At 43.6% G+C, this 19484-nt stretch overlaps 1 protein-coding gene across 1 annotated transcript; it reads right to left on the bottom strand.

Annotated features, from left to right (window-relative positions):
- Positions 1–408: 408 nt before the first annotated feature.
- On the bottom strand, positions 409–14011 carry gpr61 (G protein-coupled receptor 61). The gene is made up of 2 exons (XM_078420296.1): positions 13490–14011; positions 409–3964 (listed from the first exon to the last, which is right to left on the bottom strand). The coding sequence occupies exon 2, from the start codon at positions 3612–3614 to the stop codon at positions 2256–2258; it is 1359 nt and encodes a 452-aa protein (XP_078276422.1). The 5' UTR covers positions 3615–3964; positions 13490–14011; the 3' UTR covers positions 409–2255.
- Between the last annotated feature and the right edge of the window lie 5473 nt (positions 14012–19484).

The raw sequence follows: 19484 nt of genomic DNA, 5'->3' as shown, positions 1-19484 counted from the left end.
CAGGAGCTGGGTGGGTGGGGTGGGGTGGCAGGAGTTGGGAGGTTGGGGTGGGATGGCAGGAGCTGGGTGGGTGGGGTGGGGTGGCAGGAGCTGGGAGGTTGTTGTGGGGTGGGGTGGCAGGAGCTGGGATGGTGGGGTGGGCTGGCAGGAGCTGGGTGGGTGGGGTGGGGTGGCAGGAGCTGGGAGGGTGGGGTGGGCTGGCAGGAGCTGGGTGGGTGGGGTGGGGTGGCAGGAGCTGGGAGGGTGGGTGGCAGGAGCTGGTAGGGGTGGGGTGGGGTGTTTGTGGTGGCTGCAGGTGGTGGAATAATCGGAGATGGTGCTGGTGGATATCGAATATGACTTTGGACCAAATACCCTGGCTAATTTTGCGTCTCTCTTATCCGGGGCCACTTTAAGAAACTGTAGCTATTTTAATGCTGTACCCCTGAGATCAGCTGATTCAGCTGGGAAAGGTTGTTTTTCACCTCAGTTGGAGAAAATGGCACTGGGGAGATGGAGTTGTTGATTTTCTGGACCTTGGCATAAGGATCTGGTAGGTGATGTCACGTGCTGGAAAGTACAGCTGTCACACAAACAACAACAGGAAGTCATCAAGAGCTGCTGAATGTTTTCATGAAGAACACTATCCATTAATTTTGCGTCTCTCTTACCCAGAGACGCAAAAATGAATGAAAACTATTCATTGCTCATTATTGTCATTGATATTTCAGAGAAAGTTCACTTTCATACAAAGCTCTTATTAAATATTGGCAGCAATAAGAAAACAACACCATAACGTTGTATCATCATGGTCTATTATTTCAGAATAAGTAACAACATCATCTTATTCTGGATTACTTCAAACAGGATTAAACCTTAATTTCTAAACCTCAGGGTGAGCAACCATGAACTTCAAGCAGATGATTGGAATCCAATTTCTGAGACTCACAATGTGGTGTATGTCTTGCTCTGACTATTTCATTTTCAGTTCAGCGGATCAGCGGATTTCTTCAGTTCTTCTGCTGCAAATAGGGGACTCCAAAAAAACTTGAAATCACTTAACCATTTGTTCTTTGTTTTATCTTGGACCCTTTACAAATCCTCTTGCAGCACATCAAACAGTGGACCTCTGTCTTTTAGCCAGAATTTTCAACTTAAGGAGTAGTTTCCAAAAGAGTTTGACACAAGTAACGGGTGTTGCACTCTGAAAGGAGCATGGATATTCCTTTCAAGTTTGTTGCAAATTGGAATATAAGGGGAAGAGTGAATGCAAAAAGAGCATTCATTCCAGCTTTTCATATTTCACCCATTACAAACTTGAAAACACACATAACTAACTCTGCCTGTCCTGCTACTCACCCAGATGCTGACTGACCTACAATCTCTCCCATTCTGAGAATGCCTCTATTTTAACATTCTTAATCTTTCAATCAAATGGTGCCATGCCCTGCCTGTTCTTTGTCCTTTAACCTTCTGCAACCCTTTGCAACATCTGCAATTCTCCAACGTGGGGCTTCTATGCGTCACGGACATTAACACGAGTCACCATGCCATCATTTGCTCTGAGGGTTGCAATTCCTCTCTTTAACTTCCCTTTCTCGCCTCCTTCAAGATGCTCCTTAGAACCTGCCTTTTCGGCCAAGCTTTTGTCACCTATTTCAACAACTCCACGTGGCTTGATGCCAATGTGGCTTGTTTGTTTAAAAAAACTGCAAAGTGCTCAGGGGTGTTTTATGACATTAAAGGCTTTGTAACAATGCAAGTTGTTGTCAGATGCACTAACTCTGTTCTCCAACAAATACAAGTCTGAAATTGTCCCCTTCGCTTCACTGAGGGAGAGAGTACATTATCAGCAGACAACCTAATGCAAAATCAATCTCAAAATCTGCAGAGAATGAGGAAAACTACTGGTGTCTGGAGAAGGGTCCTGACCCGAAACGTCACCTATCAATGTTCTCCAGGGTTGCTGCCTCACCCGCTGAGTTACTCCAGCACTTTGTGTCTTATTTTGTAAACCAGCATTTGCATTTTCTTGTATCAACATATTTTTACAATGAGTCTGAGGCATATTATAGAAAACCTATTCAATGTGATAGTTTTTTTTCATCCCTGTTGGCAAGGTTTAGTAATTAAAATTAAACTTGAAATCTCAATCAAATAAGACAAAGAATATCAAAACATAGACAGTAAAATACATGGCTTCCCATTGGTTCAGATTATTTCTGGAAACAATTATGAGAGGTTTAACTATTTTACTTTAAACGATTTGGTTAACTTTACTCGCATATATAAGCATCGTGTTTCGGTGACCTGCTCATTCTAATACAGCTGTTGGACATGGTAAAGTCAGTAGCTATGTGCTGTTCAAGGAATTCTGATGTTTCTTCCGCAATCTGACCAGGTATCCTGAAACCCAGGACTGACTGGTCTATCTTTGGACTGGAAGCATCGTAGCTGGACCTGGTTTCTGTGTTGCCAGCTGTCCTCTGCAGAAATTGCATGAAATTCTCCTCAATAGACCCTTCTCGGCTAGGTAACCGGAGATCCTCTTCCATCGTCTGTTTAAAGAAACAGGTGAGGCGTTTGCTTAGTTCCCCTCGGATCTGCCGATTGAGGCATCCGTAAAAGAAGGGATTAATACTAAAGGAGGTATATCCGACCCAAGTAACGACTGTTTCCCAGAGGTTCGGCCTGATTGAATTTGGAGTCATAGCAGAATGCAAGTGGAAAGCAAAAAATGGCAGCCAGCAAAACACAAACTGGCTCCCAACCAGGATGAGGATGACGGCTGCCTTTCCCCCACCAAATGTCCTTTGTGGGGATCCTCTTGGTGGTCCGGAGCTGGTGACCATGGTGGACCTACTGCTGAGTGACTCTGACCTCTGCCGCGGCGTGTCCATCCATGTGGGTAAAGGTCTGTGCTGCATTGCTGCCACCCTGGCCACCTTGAACATGTTGCAGTAGACGATCAAAATAATTAAGACCGGGAACAAAAAATAAAACAGGCCGAAGAAAGATATGAAGACCTTTCTGTACGTCTCTCCATCCCATTGCAAGGAACACTGATTGTTCACGCGACCTTGGGAATTCCAGCCCAAAATTGAAATGATTGACATTAAGATGGCTTTTATCCATACGCATATAATGACAGACATCACCAGCTTTAGTGTCATCCTTACTTGATATCTCATCGGATGTACGATATAGTAGTATCGTTCGACATTAATGGCCAGGATAGATAATATAGACGCACTAATGAATAACATGCTTAGGAACAGATATATCTGGCACAAGGTGTCACTAAACTCTATGCTGTCAAAAAGAGCAGAGCTGGATACCATCCCTAAGGGCATTAGGATTAAGACAGCTGTCAGGTCCACGAAACATAAATGGAAAACAAAGACAAATTGTTTGAATAATGGAGTCTTGATAATTACAAGCATCACGGCAGCATTTCCAATGATCCCAACTAAGTCAACTAGTAGCATCAAGAAGAGACCAATAGATTGTGAAACGAGATCCCTGTCTGTGGACACCAGACTTTTATTGAAGAACATTGACGTAGGAGAAATTCTTTGCTTTCGTTCCAGAGTGGAAGTGTTCCATTCCCATTCCACAGAAACTGGGGCAGCCATGGATAGGCAAAGCGATGGAAGGATGGAAATCCCAAAGCCGTTCTTCCTAGTCCATCATCCATTCTCCTTGGGGGTAGTAGTGTGCTTGATGGTTGGCAGACTCTGTTTCTTTCTAACCATGGAAGCCTTGGCTAGCCATCAAACCTCAACCCATTAGGCAACTGCCACATGTCTGTTGAGCTAGTTTCGAAGTGGCTTAATTACCTCCAGATTATGATGTGCGCTAGTTTTTATTATCCATGAGTCACGACTTGAAAAGATGTAATATGGCCTCTCCAATCCAACCCCTTAATCTTCTTGCTTATATCACCATGTAGACATTGGTTTCACACCATTTGCATCCACGGAATCTGTATAGTTAAAAATGTAAAAATAATTAAGTTCGCACAGATGTAGGTGCTGTATATCCTTCTAACTTAGAAATATATTGCAGATACTTCTTCGTCACTGGATCAAAATGCTTGAACCATGATTAGCACTCTGCGAGGATCACCATCACAAGGGTCGTGGCAGATCAAGGAGGCAATTCATTATTACCTTCGCAAGAAAGATTAGGGAAGGGAAATAAATGCTGACCTTGCTATTTCTAGTCTAATTTCCTCTTAGTTTAGTTTAGCTTAGAGATACAGTGCGGAAACAGGCCCTTCGGCCCACCGAGTCCGCGCCGACCAGCGATCCTCTCACAATAACACCATCCTACTAACACTAGGGACAATTTACATGTGTACCAACCCATTCAATCTACAAACCTCTACATCTTTGGAATGTGGGAGGAAACCGAAGATCACAGAGAAAACCCACGGGGAGAACGTACAAACTCCGTACAGACAGCACCCGTACTCAGGATCGGACCCGGGTCTCCGGAGCTGCAAGTGCTGTAAGGCAGCAACTCTACTGCTGCACCACCGTGCAGCCCTTAACATAAACTTTTCAAAGGAAGGAAATGGTGCTCAAAAAGAAAGAAAATAAAATGGAATCATTATTCATAACAATCTCCAAGTCTTTTCAAACTTGTTGACATTTTCCATTGTGGACTATAAGCCTCTAAAATAGCTTTCCCAATAACAAAAATGCTAGAATTGTTAAAAAAAAACCTTTCTGAAAGAATAGCTACAATGGCATTCTAGTTTTCCAGCTCTGTGCGTCTTTTATCAATACATCAAAGGGACTCATTTCTTTGAATTTAATTAGCATCAGTGTAACTCTGATCAAAAAAGAACTGGTTTGTCCCTTTTGTGCAGATTCATGCTGATGCAAATCTAAACATTATCCTCAGCTCCCACCAGAAAATCTCACTTCAAATCTATTTATAACTGAGTTAATATTGCTTGATGCATGGAGGAGATTTTATCCAATTACAAAAATTGGGAGAAGTATTATGTATTCATGTGGGAAGTTTAGCATTTTTTGCCCTGGTTGCCAAGGACCTTTCTCTTGGACAATAAGGCGTGTCTTTCTTTGGCCACTTTGGAGGGTGGCTCAGAATCGACATTTAGATCAGACCGGGCAAAAGAATAATGAATGAATGAATAATTTTATCGGCCAAGTATGTGCATATACAAGGAATGTGCCTTGGTGCTCCGCTCACAAATGACAACACAAACATACAGTTAACAATTAAGAATAAAGCATAACCACATCAAAACAATAAGGATACAACATTACGGTCTAAACATGTGGGTGAAAATAAACCAGAGCAAAAAAGAGACTACAGACTTTGGTTATTGAGCAGAACTATCACTCGTGGAAAAAAGCTGTTTTTATGTCTGGCTGTGGCTGCTTTGACAGTCCGGAGTAGCCTTCCAGAGGGAAGTGCTTCAAAGAGTTTGTGGCCAGGGTGAGAGGGGTCAGAGATGATCTTGCCCGCTCGCCTCCTGGCCCTTGCAGTGTACAGTTTGTCAATGGGGGAAAGGTTGCAGCCAACAACCTTCTCAGCTGATCGAACGATCCGTTGCAGCCTCCAGATGTCGTGCTTGGTGGCTGAGCCAAACCAGACCATGATGGAGAAGGTGAGGACGGACTCAATGATAGCAGTACAGAATTGGACCATCATTGCCTGTGGCAGATTGTGTTTCCTCAGTTGCCGCAGGAAGCACATCCTCTGTTGGGCCTTTTTGACTGTGGAGTCGATGGTGGCCCCCCATTTAAGGTCCCTGGAGATGATGGTTCCAAGGAACTACAGATGTGACTGTGGTGTTGTTGATGGTGAGTGGGGGGAGGGGAGGGGGAGCTCTTCGAAAGTCTACAATTAGTTCCACTGTCTTCAGGGCATTGAGCTCCAGGTTGTTGCAATGGCACCAGGATGCCAGTTGTGTCTCTTATAGGTTTCTTTGCATAAAGAATCTAGTTATGTTCTTACAACAGTGAGGAAGTTTGATAGTTATTTTTTACAGATACCCTCTCTTGACTTTAATATATTTTAAAAAATGATTCCAGTTACCAGACTAGTAACATTATCTCTCACTCGCCATCACACAGCCTGGAAGCCTCTTTTGACTCAAGAGTCAAAGGCTGAGTGGGTTCTTCAAAAATTCCTTGTTTGAACTGAATTAGAAACAAAATAAAGAGGAGTGATTTTTTTTTTCACTGGTTAACTGATTCACATTGAACTCTGATATGTAGAGGGAAAATCATTTTGCATGACATTTAGGTTTAGTTTAGTTTAGAGACACAGCATAGACATAGGCCCTTCAGCCCACCAAAGTTCATGTTGACCATCGATCACCCATTCAAACTAGTTTTATGTGGACCCACTTACGCATCCGCTCTCTACACACTAGGGGCAAAAGAGCAGTCACACAGTGACAGGGTGAACCTGCAACCTCAACACAGGCAGCAGCTCTACCAGCCGACCAGCACTGTGGTGACATGCTCCTGATCCAGTTTTGAACACTTACATCAATAGAGAAGCAAAGGTATTTCAAGGTGTACCAACACATTTTTATAGGGTTTAACAACTCTTATCTATAAATGTGTAGGAAAAAAACTGCAGATGCTGGTTAAAATCGAAGGTAAACACAAAATGCTGGAGTAACTCAGCGGGTCAGGCAGCATTTCGGGAGAGAAGGAATGGGTCGAGACCCTTCTTCAGACTGACCTTTCTGTCCTGGTCCTCCTCCATTGTCAGAGGGAGGCCCAGTGCAAATTGGAGGAACAGCACCTCATATTTCGCTTGGGTTGTTGACACCCCAGCGGTATGAACGTTGACTTCTCTAACTTCAGATAGTCCCTGCTTTCCCTCTCCATCCCCTCCCCCTTCCCAGTTCTTCCACTAGTCTTCCTGACTCTGACTACATCCTTCCTTTGTCCCGCCCCTTCCCCTGACATCAGCCTTAAGAAGAGTCTCGACCTAAAATGTCACCCATTCCTTCTCTCCCGAGATGCTACCTGACCCGCTGAGTTACTCCAGCATTTTGTGGCAACCTTCTTATCTATAAATATTTGCTTGGGTAGATTTCTCAGTGTTCTGCATCGGAATAAAGTAGTTTACTTTAGAAATACAGTGTGGAATCAAGGCCTTCAGCTCACCAAGCCCGTGCCGACCAATGATTACCCCATACACTAGTTCCACCCTACACACTTGGGTCTTTACAGAAGCCAATTGACCTACAAACCTGCACGTCTTTTAGAATGTTGGAGGAAAGCGGAGCAACGGGAGAAACCCATGTGGTCATAGGGTGAATGTATAAACTCCGTACACTTTCCACTATACCACCAATTTTAGTGTCATTGGCATACTTTATTAACCATATACCAACATTCTCATCCAAATAATTAATATATATAACAAAAACAGTGGACCGAGCACTGATCCTAAGAGCACCACAATGTAATAGGCATCTGGTATGAAAAGCAAACCTGTACCATTACCCTTTCTGCTTCATTCAATCCAGCTTTGCATCCAATTGGTTAGCTCGCCCTGGATGCCAGGTGATCTAGCCTTGCAGATCAGCCTACCATGCCAAAGAGCTTGCCAACGACCTTGCCAAAGACCTTGCCAAAGTCCATGCAGCCAACTATTAACTGCACTCTACTTGATCATCTCTTCAAAAAATTAAATTAAATTCGTGAGACATGACTTCCCGCACACAAAACCATGCAGACAATTCCTAATCAGTTATTGCCTTTCCAAATGCATGAAGATCATTTCCCTCAGAATCCCCTCCAATAACTTCCCCACCACTGGTGTTGGGCTCTGTTATTCCCTGGCTTTTCCTTGCAGCCTTTCCTAAATAAAGGCACAAGTGCACCTCATGTGTGGCTGTCAATGGTACAAGTATCTCTGCAAGGACCTTTAAATGTCTTCCCTAGCTTCATAATGTCCCAGGCCCCTGCGATCTATCCACTTTTATGCATTTTAAGACCTCCAGCACCTTCTCTTGTATAATGCTATAATGTGAGTTCTCTTCAGGCCATCAATATTCCACACATAGATGACATTGTTGATCATTAAGGGGCCCAATTCTCTCTTTAGTTACTCTCACTTTGGCTCTTAATGTATTTGTAGAATTTCTTTAGATTTTCCTTTACCTTATATGCCAAAGCTATTTCATGGCCCGTTTTTTTGCCATCCTCATTTCACTCTTAAATGTACTCCTATACCGCCTAAACTCTTCATGGAATTCACTTGATCTCAGCTGACATACGCCTCCAGCTTTTTCTTGACAAGAGTTTCAAGGTCTCTTGTCATCCAGGGTTCCCTACTTTTTGTTTGTGAGCTTTGTCCTTCATTTCAACAGGAACATGCTAGACCTGAGCCCTGGCAACCATTTAAAAATTCAAAACTGGCCTTGCCCCAATTTAGGACTTTAACTTATGGACCACTCTTATCCGTTTCAACATTATTTTAAAACTGATAATTATGGAAAAGAATGTTGCTGTAGATTATTCTGAAGTGTGGGGATATTTTAACTCTGATCAGAGGTAAGTGCCAGCGACTGAGCCAATCTATCACATTTCCTTTTCACAGGAATGCTGTGCAGTTCACAGTAAAACAGGTGACTCAAGTAAACAAAAGGTCTGAGGATACTGACAGAAATATGCAACTGGGGTTGTTTCTCAGCAAAGTGCTTAACAAACATCATGAAAGGACCTTGCACAACATATACTTGCGTGCGCACACAAAACCACATATATGCATACTAGCACACACTTCTAATTTGGCTTTAGTTATTCTTAGAATAGGTTTGCCATTTTGTTAGGGAAAGGTAAGGAGACTAATTGATTGCTATAACAGCTCGTATAACTGTGAACTGTTATTATTGAAATGTCACCAGTGTTGAGAAACAAAATCTGCTGTCAATGATGAATGTGTCAAACGTAATATTATCGCAGCAGTTTCAGCCACTTCCAGTGAGTTTGGTGCCAGGTTAAAGACGGACCAAATCACACAATAAAACTCCTTTCAAAAAGCTCTTTGAGTATTCACCCAACTTACATTTTTATCGGGCAGTCTCACTGTCTTGAGACTGGCTGATAAAAAGGAGCAGATATCTCAGAAGAGAAATGTATGAATATCTTATGCTGTGTTCTACGCTTTTAACTCCTATCTTTTCTCTTCTCACCGCAATGGTTGTGCCCAGTCTAATGATGCTTTGCCAGAAGACAGAACTCTCTATCATAAATAAGAATTTACACCATCTGAATTTAGCAGCGTAACCCCATGCCAATCCATGCTTTTCAGACATGACTTGTGCATCATTGGTGTGACCTGTTGGCTGTCAGCAGAGTATCTATTTACTATTAGATAGACACAAAAAGCTGGAGTAACTCAGTTGGGCAGGCAGCATCTCTGGAGAGAAAGAATGGGTGACGTTTCGGGTCGAGACTATCCATTTACTACTATCTGTTTGAGATCCACAAGCTATCTAATCTACATTTGGATCAATAAGCTATGTTCTGGCTGCTTCAAGTTCTTCTCCAACATGAGTGTCAGTAGTTCTACTGTTGGGCCTGTAAATTACCAGCTTGGGGCAGTGTGCTGAATAATGGTTAAAGGCCTAAAGATAATCCTTATTTTCAGTGACAATTATAAATCTGCAGAAGTCAATTTTCTCATTGTGAAATGATTAGGTTATTTTTTACTTTAGAGATGCACCATGAAAACAAGCGCTTCGGCTCACAGAATCCTTGTTGACCAGCTCGTTGACCCCTACACTATTCCTCTCCCATACACTAGGGACAATTTACAGAAGCCTAGTTACCTATAAATCTGCACGTCTTTGGAATGTGGGAGGAGACCAGAGCACCCGGAGGAAACCCATGCAGTAACAGGGAGAACGTACATACTCCATACAGACAGCACCCGTAGTCAGGATCGAACCCGGGTCTCTGGCGGTGTAAGGCAGCAACTCTACCGCTGCACCACTGTGCCGTCCACATTTGAAATGATCATTTATTTCCATTTCTTAAGATTCCTTCATGACCACGCTCTCTTTCCAAACAGCAGTGTTCTCGATAGGTGATATTATTGCAGTTCAAGCTGAACTAGTGACATATGAGCAACAAACAAACAAACTGCTGGAGGAATTCTGTGGGTCAGGGTTCCGACTTGAGGTATCTGCTCATTTCCCTCCACAGATTCTGCCTGACCCACTGAGCTCCTCCAGCAGTTTGATTTTTGCTCAGGATTCCAGCATCTGCAGTCACACGTGTCCCCATAGTGACCTCTATGCCCTGGCCAACTTGCAGACTTACATTTAGAAACCCACCCTCCTTTTCTATCTCATTTGATTACATCGCTAAAAAACAGGGATGGATTTCAGAAATGGAAGATATGCACATTGGAGGAAAGGAATAAAGGATAATCATAGATTGAGATGAAGATGGGCGCCAGAAGTCCTGGCTATAGCAGAAATAATGATAACAACCAGTTAACCTGAATGGTCTGTTTGTATTCTGTATTTATCTATATATTAATCCAATCTGCTGTCTTTCCTCTTTATTCTTCATCTTTTCCATTGTCAATTGTATGACCAGCTTCCTTTCAGATTACTTGGCAGCTGCGACCTTCACAACCACGTTCCTTATTCTCCTATCTTTTTGATTGACCTTCCGTTACCGTGACAAGCCTGCACTTATTCCATCATTCAAAGAGAGAACAACCTATTCACTTGCCTTTCATAAAGCTCTGATGTGCTCCACAGACAAAAAAAATAATTATTTTTGAAACGTTATCCCTGCTGTAAAGCAGGAAATGTTGAAACCAATTCGCCTACAGTAAGCTTCAACAAACAGCAAACTATTAATGACAAGTTAATTAATTTTAGCAATGCTTGTTAATGGATAATATTTGGCCAGGGCAACTGGGATAACCCTTGTTCTCTGAAATTGTGCAATTGGATCTTTTACCTCACCTGAAGACCAACACTGCACTGTAGATTGTGATGATCATGCTATACCGATAATTCATGATTTTATTTCAAGTTGAAGAGTTATCTAACTCCAATCCTCAATTGAAATGTCACCTCCAGTGGTAGGTAGAGCAGCATCTGCAGATACTTTTCCTTTACCTCCAGTGGTACATCACTAGCACGCCTTTACTATTCATTATCCGAACACCAGACTACACAATGCTCAAGTGGTTGAAGTGGATTTGAATTCTCACTCTGTTGAGGGGTAGATACTATTCACTCAAGGTCCTTCTTATCACAATGGAAGAAATATTGTTTAGTGAGCTTCTGATCAGTGTCCTTCTGTTCATCAAAATTCCATATTCTACAATCTGAGCAACCTGTGTTCCCACTATTTGGAATCACTACCCATTTGGATTTATATGGCTCTTTTAAAATAGTTAACCATCCCCAAGTGAATCATACAAAATATAGATTAATGGAGATTTGAAAACAGTTTTGGTATGGCGAGATTTTAAGTTCCATCCAAACGTAGAAGGCGAAGAAATGGTTACAGAGGGAATTTCAGAGTTTGAAATCATGGGGGTCAATGATATGGCAAAGGAATGTGAGTGAGAAGCCTCAGTCGAGCAAACTGGTGATTCTTTGAGCAAGTGAAACACAAGTGACACCAGCCTGATTATCTGGCTACAATAGCAAACGGCCTTTCAAATCCACATCTTCAAATTCATGCAATGCAGACAAAAAGTATAGACTTCCTGAATCAAACAACATCACAGTTTGTCCACACCGTCCTAATACAATCTAATACAGGCAGCATTCTGGTAAACCTCTTCTGCCTCCTCGTGTAAACCTTCCTGCAATGGGGCGACTAGAACTGCACACAAAACGTGAATTGTGACCCAACTAAAGTTGATTCCTCACGCAAGATATTTAAATGGAAATTCTTGACATCGGACAATTTGTTTATAGAAATTGAAAAGGGCATCGGATCCCCAGCACACTGAGTTTTATATTTCCATTTCCTATCTCAACTCACCATGAAATTGGGCATTTGGCACAGAGTTGTAAAAACCTGAAGAATGGACTTGGTGAGAATAGAGAGGACAACAGAGAGAAATGATGTAGAAAACAGAGGCACAAAATATGTGGGTGTAGGACAAGCATTAACTTAGATACTTCTTTCTAATGACAAAGTACTTTTCTGACCAAAGGTGAACATCCAGCCCACTAATTTATAACAGGTCAAAAAAGGAATTGATTCTCAAAATGCGTGCGGACTTTCAAATTGCAGGCTGCATTTTAGAGGATAGCAATTCCCCAGAGTAACAATCCCCTTCAACTGCAATTTGATATCGTACCGTTTCTTGATAGATTTTCAGTCTGTCATTAGTCCTGTGTCAATGATGTGGGCTGCACTGATTTGTTCCAACAATGCCGAGAGCTGTTTTGGGTACAACAGTTTGACCCCAAACTGAATGAAGCACAACTCATAATTTCAAAAAATATTATCTTATAAATGAAAACAGATTACTGTCATGGTTTTGCTGCACGAAGAAAAAAATTATTTGGTTGCTGTGGTGATTTAGATCACCCCCATCTGCTTCTTGCTAAGAATGTTTTTTTTAATTTATTCATTCTCAGGATGTGGGCGGCACTGACAAGGCCAACATTTATTGCCCATTCCGAGCTTTTCTGAGTGATGGAAATATTAATGTTTAAATTGTAGCTGTAACTTTGTAAAAGAATCTGCTTGCCCAGGCCTTCTCTAAAACCTTTCTTCCGCTCAGAATATCCTCAAATCAAATCCTTTTGCTTACGCTTTTTGTCACAGGTGCTAATTACACCTTTGTTTCAAATTGTATTCAATTTACACTAATCTGAAGTGCTTTGGATTTTTTTTTATACATGCTCATCATGATACGTGCTCATCATGAGCCTGGTGTCCAGCCGAAAAGAACAGAGTTAGCAATTCCCAACTCAGACATGTGTGGGCCTTCACATCTGGGGGTTGGAGGTTGGGGTGTGAGAACTAGGTCAAAGTGCCTTTGAGCATTAACCTAAAGCACGGAAGGCATGGCTCAATCATCATTAACAATAAAAGACAGCAGACATTCAACACCCCAGGCCAAAGATGCTCGCTCCTGCAGCTTCTGACATTAAGAGTCCTTACCTACTCCGTTGGAAGACAGCAACTGAAGTCTTAAGGAGCATGCACTCTCTCTCCCTCGTTCATGCACACACACACACACACACACACACACACACACACACACACACACACACACACAAATATATTTCAACCATTATATAATATAGTCAGAAGGCCAAAAAAAAAATCATAAACGAATGAACATTTCTCCACACATGCACTAAACTTCAACACAGGGTTTGATGAGATGAAAATAGGGGAGGGTGATGGTGGACTGAAGTTTATTTATAGTACAGGTCATTTCTTTATTTAGATATATAATTAGCCACTATTCACAGTGCACGCTTAAACCCCACATGAATATACTCTACCTTTTAATCCACTTGCAGTCGGATCCAGCAATTTCTCATAGATCCACTTCTCGGTTATTGTAAATAACCAACTATTTTAGCTATGTTGAACCGGTGCTTCAACACGAGGCGTTTATCTTTTGCAGTCGATGGTACATCTGGATTTCACTGGGTTTCACCCTCAGAGTAATGCAATCAGCATTTCTGTAAACATTTCGTCTCGCTCCACCTCTCCTCCTTCCTTTGGCGTTGCAGTTAATGCAATGGTGTGAAGAGAAGGTGGGTTGGATGTGCTGGGGCTGAGCCGAGCAGCTGGCGTTGCGAGGATGCGGGCGGGCGGGCGCTGTCCGTGGTGCTGAACGTGGTGCTGAAGCTGCCGCTGACCGTGGTGCTGACCGTGGCGCTGACCGTGGTGCTGACAGTGGTGCTGAAGCTGCCGCTGACCGTGGTGCTGAACGTGGTGCTGACCGTGGCGCTGCGAGGATGCGGGCGGGCGCTGTCCGTGGTGCTGCCCGTGGTGCTGAAGCTGCCACTGTCGCTGCTGCTCTGTCCCGGCGCCGAGTCCATGTGCAGGCGCTGCGGATTCGGCAAGTCCACAGACGCCGCACTCGGCACACCGCTGGGTCCTAGCGCCTACCGAACTTCAATCCCTTCAACCCAAGTCCAACTAACTAAATACAAGCAACACAACATAGTCTCGAAGGTATTTATTCACAAAATGCTGGAGTAACTCAGCAGGTCAGGCAGCATCTTGGGAGAGAAGGAATGGGTGACGTTTCGGGTCTCGACCTGAAACGTCACCCATTCCTTCTCTCCCGAGATGCTGCCTGACCTGCTGAGTTACTCCAGCATTTTGTGAATAAATACCTTTGATTTGTACCAGCATCTGCAGTTATCTTCTTATACAACATAGTCTCGACCCATTCCTTCCACCCAGAGATGCTGCCTGTCCCGCTGAGTGTCTCTGTTTGGTGTAAAACCAAATATATTCCTGTAGGAAAGAACTGCAGATGCTGGTCCTTCTGCAGTTGTACAGGGCACTAGTGAGACCGCACCTGGACTACTGTGTGTGGTTTTGGTCTCCAAATTTGAGGAAGGACATTCTTGCTATTGAGGGCGTGCAGCATAGGTTTACTAGGTTAATTCCCGGAATGGCGCGACTGTCGTATGTCGAAAGACTGGAGCGGCTAGGCTTGTATACACTGGAATTTAGAAGGATGAGAGGGGAACTTATCGAAACATATAAGATTATTAAGGGATTGGACACGTTAGAGGCAGGAAACATGTTCCCAATGTTGTGGGATTCCAGAACCAGGGGCCACCATTTAAGATTAAGGAGTAGGCCATTTAGAACGGAGATGAGGAAAAACTTTTTCACTCAGAGAGTATAAGAAAATAACTGCAGATGCTGGTACAAATCGAAGGTATTTATTCACAAAATGCTGGAGTAACTCAGCAGGTCAGGCAGCATCTTGGGAGAGAAGGAATGGGTGACAGTTTTGGGTCGAGACCCTTCTTCAGACCCTTTTTCACTCAGAGAGTTGTAAATCTGTGGAATTCTCTGCCTCAGAAGGCAGTGGAGGCCAATTCTTTGGATGCTTTCAAGAGAGAGTTAGATAGAGCTCTTAATGATAGCGGAGTCAGGGGGTATGGGGAGAGGCAGGAACGGGGTACTGATTGAGAATGATCAGCCATGATCACGTTGAATGGTTCGAAGGGCCGAATGGCCTACTCCTGCACCTATTGTCTATTGTCTATTGGTTTACATCGAAGGTAGACACAAAATGCTGGAGTAACTCAGTGGGACAGGCAGCATCTCTGGAGAGAAGGAATGGGTGACGTTTCAGGTCGAGACCAGACTTCTCACCAGAGATGCTGCATGTCCCATTGTTTACACCTCTATAAGATCATCCCTCATCTTCCTGCGCTCTAAGGAAAAGTTCTAGCCTGCTCAACCTCTCCCGATAGCTCAGGCCCTCAAGTACTGGCAACATCCTCATAAATCTTCTCTGCTCCCTTTGCAGCTTTTCAACATGTTTCCTATAATTATGGTGCCCAAAACTGAACACAAAACACTAACTGTGGCCTCACCAATGTCTTATATATCTGCAGCATGAACTCCCAACTTCTATACTCAATACTCTGGCTGCTAAACATGCCAAAAGCCTTTTTGACCACCCTATCTACTTGTGACGCCAATTTCAAGGATCTATGTCCCTGCACTCCCAGATCCCTCTGTTCTACAACACTCACCAGAGCCCTACCAGTCACTGCCCATGTGAGACTTCCCAAAATGTAACACTTCACATTTCTCTGTATTTAAATTCCATCAACCATTCCTCAGCCCACTTGCCAACTGATCAAGATCCTCAGCCCAGTTTTGACCTCAAGAGAGGCACTGGGTGTGATGGGCTTATGCCGGTGGCTCGGTCCTGGTCTCAGAGGAGGTGGTCCAGCAATCTCAGGCTTGTCCCTGCAGTTCACCTTTTCCTCAAATGAGGAGGTGCTGGCAATCTCATCCTGGTGGCTCAGCCTTGGCCTTGGAGAAGGGGCTGCCCATCTCAGGTTTATCCTCGTGCCCCAGTCTTTGCCTCCTTGTGTGGGTGCATTCCCTCCCTGTCTGTGGGGAGCTGAGGGGGCACTGGCAGTCTCAGACTTGCCCCAGCCACACGGGTCTTGGCCTCAAAGAAGGTGTTTGCTGTCGAGGGCTGTCCCAGAAGCTCAGTCTTGACCTTGTAGAAGAGGCTCTGGTGTTTTTGGGTTTGTCCCTGCGGCTCAGACTTCCTCCAAGCCTGCAAAAGGAGAACAAAGTCGGTAGAGAAGTGCCCCAGTCTCCCACCCTTGCTCTCTCTTCTTTCTTCCCCTTTCTTCCTTTCTCCCATCTTTCCTCTCACCCACACCCTTTGGCTGGAATTGCCTTATCTGTTAAGTTTATTTTTTTAGTTTAGTTTAGAGATACAGTGTGGAAACAGGCCATTCGGCCCACCGTTCATGTTGACCAGTGATCCCCGCACACTAACACCAGCCTGTGCACACTAGGGACAATTTGCAATTATATCTTGTTAATTAACTGACAGACCCGTACGTCTTTGGAGTGTGGGAGGAAACCAGAGATCCCGGAAAAACCCACGCGGGTCACAGAGAGAATGCATAAACTCCGCACAGGCAGCACCGGCAGTCAGGATCGAACACGGGTCTCTGGCGCTGTAAGGCAGCAATTCTACCGCTGCACCAGTGTGCCACCACGGTTAAGGAGGAGGTTGATGAGATTCAGGTGGATTAATCCAATCAGAGTCAACTGGACATGGCTGTTACTTGTTTGGCTGTGGCCTCAACTCTGTCAGGCGCTGTGTCCAGGGTGCCAGTTTTTTTGCTGGCAGCCAGGCACTATTTATGGTGCTTGAGGGTTGGTTTCTTCTGGCCTATCTACCAGTGTTGGGGATCAGAGCAACACCCAAGGGAGGAGGTGCTATTACAGCATGTGGATAAGCAGGGAATGGAGGGATATGGATTATGTGCATGCAGATAATAGTTGGTCTTAGCATCATGTTTGGCACAGATATTGAGGGCCAAGGGGCCTGGCCTATTCTTCACTGATTAATGTTCTATGTTTTATGTTGAATGGTTGCAAGGACAGCAGCAGAATCAGTGGTGGCATCATTGCAATGTCATGTTCAGTCCAATGCTTATATATTCATCCCATGCCTACCCACATATTTTGCTTGAGCATATAAATGAAGCAATTATTAACGAATGCATCCATTGCTCATTGCTGGATCTTGGCATCAAGATGAACTGATCACTATGTCCCTTGTCATGTTATTCTCAGGGAATATAGAACACAGCAAAAAACAGGCCCTTTGGCCCCAATGTCCATGATGAGCATGTTAAACTAATCTCCTCCATCTGCATGTAATCCATGTCCCTCCATTCCCTGCCTTTCTAAAAGACTCTTAAATGGCACTATTGTATCTGCCTCCATTGCCACCTCTGGCTGCGAATTCCAAACACTCACCACTCGGTTAGAAAAACTTGCCCCACATATCTTCTTTAAACTTTGTCCCCCTCACCTCACAGCTATACACTCTCATCTATGATATTTCCACCGTGGATAAAAGGTAATAACTGTCTATCTTACCTAGGCTCTTATAATTGTATATACTTCTGCCAGGTCTTTCCTCAACCTCTGCCCTTCCAAAGAAACCAATTCAAATTTGTCCAAACTCTCCTTATAACTAATATCCTCTGATCCAGGCAGCATTCTGGTTAATCTCTTCTCAACCAAAGCTTCCTCATTCTTCCTGAAGAGGAGTGACAACAGCATACAATACTCCAAATAGGGCCGGGCCTGACCAAAGTACGATAAAGCTGCAGCATGGCTAAAAAGCTCTTGTACTCAATGTTGGTGAAGGCAATCATACCATACGTCGTATTGATGACATGTTGATACAGAATCAGACGCATGTCAACCCACCTGGGAGGAGAAACAGGACTCCACAGGGATACCTTGCCACTTGAACTGTGTTAGGTTTTGAAATTCTTCCCATTAGGCTGCATTCCCTACAATCCAATTCTCTAAAGGAAAGCCATTTCTGACCAGGTGTTTTGTATCAACAATATCTTCAATGCCTTTCATTAAATCAGAGAGCCATAGAGCATAGGAGACCATTCAGTTAATTATTTTATTGGCTTTTCAAAATAAATCTAATGCATCCCTGGGCTTTTTCGCATCTCATCAAATGATGTTGTTTTGCTCTGAATTATTTATTCAATTCACAGTTTGTCCACTTGCTATTGAATATGCATCCAACATTCGACCAGCCAATGAACACCATGCTGATGAAAGGTTTTTTTCTGATCGAACCTCTGGCTCTTTTGTCAATTGCATGCGACATATGGTTATTGTTTCTGGAAAGAGTAAACAACTTATTTATTGTCAAAACTATTCTTGATTTTGATTGCCCGGAGTAAATAGCCCCACAATCTTTTCTGCTCTGAGACGTCTAATAGTCATCGGCTTCATTTCCTTGGGATATTAGTCTATAGCTTCCAGCCGCATAATTTCACAGTCAGGCACAACCCACTTCCACCTCTGCCCAAAGTCCATGTGGAGGATTGTTGATGCAGACCTATTGTTTCATCCTTCTCTTATCCCACTGAACTTATCTCTTTCTAACTTGACTTTATTCTCTCAACCCTGGAGTTGAGTCCGGAGACTCTTCCAAGATACATTAATGACACTTCAGTACCTCCTTCCTAAATATTGGCTTAATCTCCACCCTATTGGACAGAGCCCCAGGAGTGCATCTCATTTACTGCCCAAGTCCTTGCTTTTGCTTCTCTCCTCCCGGTCAGAGCAAGATTAGTTCCCCTGCAGTCCTCACCTTCTACCTCATCAGCCTCCAAATGCAACAGTAGAATTCCTTAGCAATTTCCACCAGCCTCTACAAGATCCTTCCACCAGACATATTCTTTTCCCCTCCCCATTTAGTATTCTGAAGGGAACATTTCACTTTGTTCCCCCTTGGTCCATTCTGCTGGCCCCACCAACAAACCCTGTCCTAAAATGCAACCACAAGAGATGATGCACCTGTCCTTTCAGCTCTTTATTATTCCCATTTAAGTTAGATAGGAACGGATACTCAGTACATACATCTGAGCTTAGTGGGAAGTACATAGAGTGCTGAATGGACATTTAGTTTGAGTCCAACAGCAGTGCAGAAACTTCAAAGTCCCTAAAATGTCCCTTTGCAGATTTACCAGCTGCTTGGTTATTCCTACTAACATGTGTTTTATATTTGAATAACTTAAAAGGCATTCATTGTTATGTGTCTTACATCTCCACCACCAATCATCAGTATGGCCATCTCCCACCATCACTGTGTATCCGGTAACCTGCCCGGCTTTTGAATCCTCCAGCCATTACTTGTTGAACTAAATGCCACCATCATAACGTCAACCATTCACTGCCATTATGTTACCTTCATCACCCTTCCATCATCTGACCTTCATTATC

Source organism: Rhinoraja longicauda, chromosome 24 (genome assembly GCF_053455715.1).
Source record: "Rhinoraja longicauda isolate Sanriku21f chromosome 24, sRhiLon1.1, whole genome shotgun sequence".
Taxonomy (NCBI): Eukaryota; Metazoa; Chordata; class Chondrichthyes; order Rajiformes; family Arhynchobatidae; genus Rhinoraja; species Rhinoraja longicauda.
Note: the sequence above shows the minus strand (reverse complement) of the source record. Positions and strands in the feature narration are given on the sequence as shown.

Coding starts and splice junctions, on each gene's coding strand:
- gpr61 (XM_078420296.1), bottom strand. CDS start 3,614: ATGGCTGCCCCAGTTTCTGTGGAATGGGAATGGAACACTTCCACTCTG.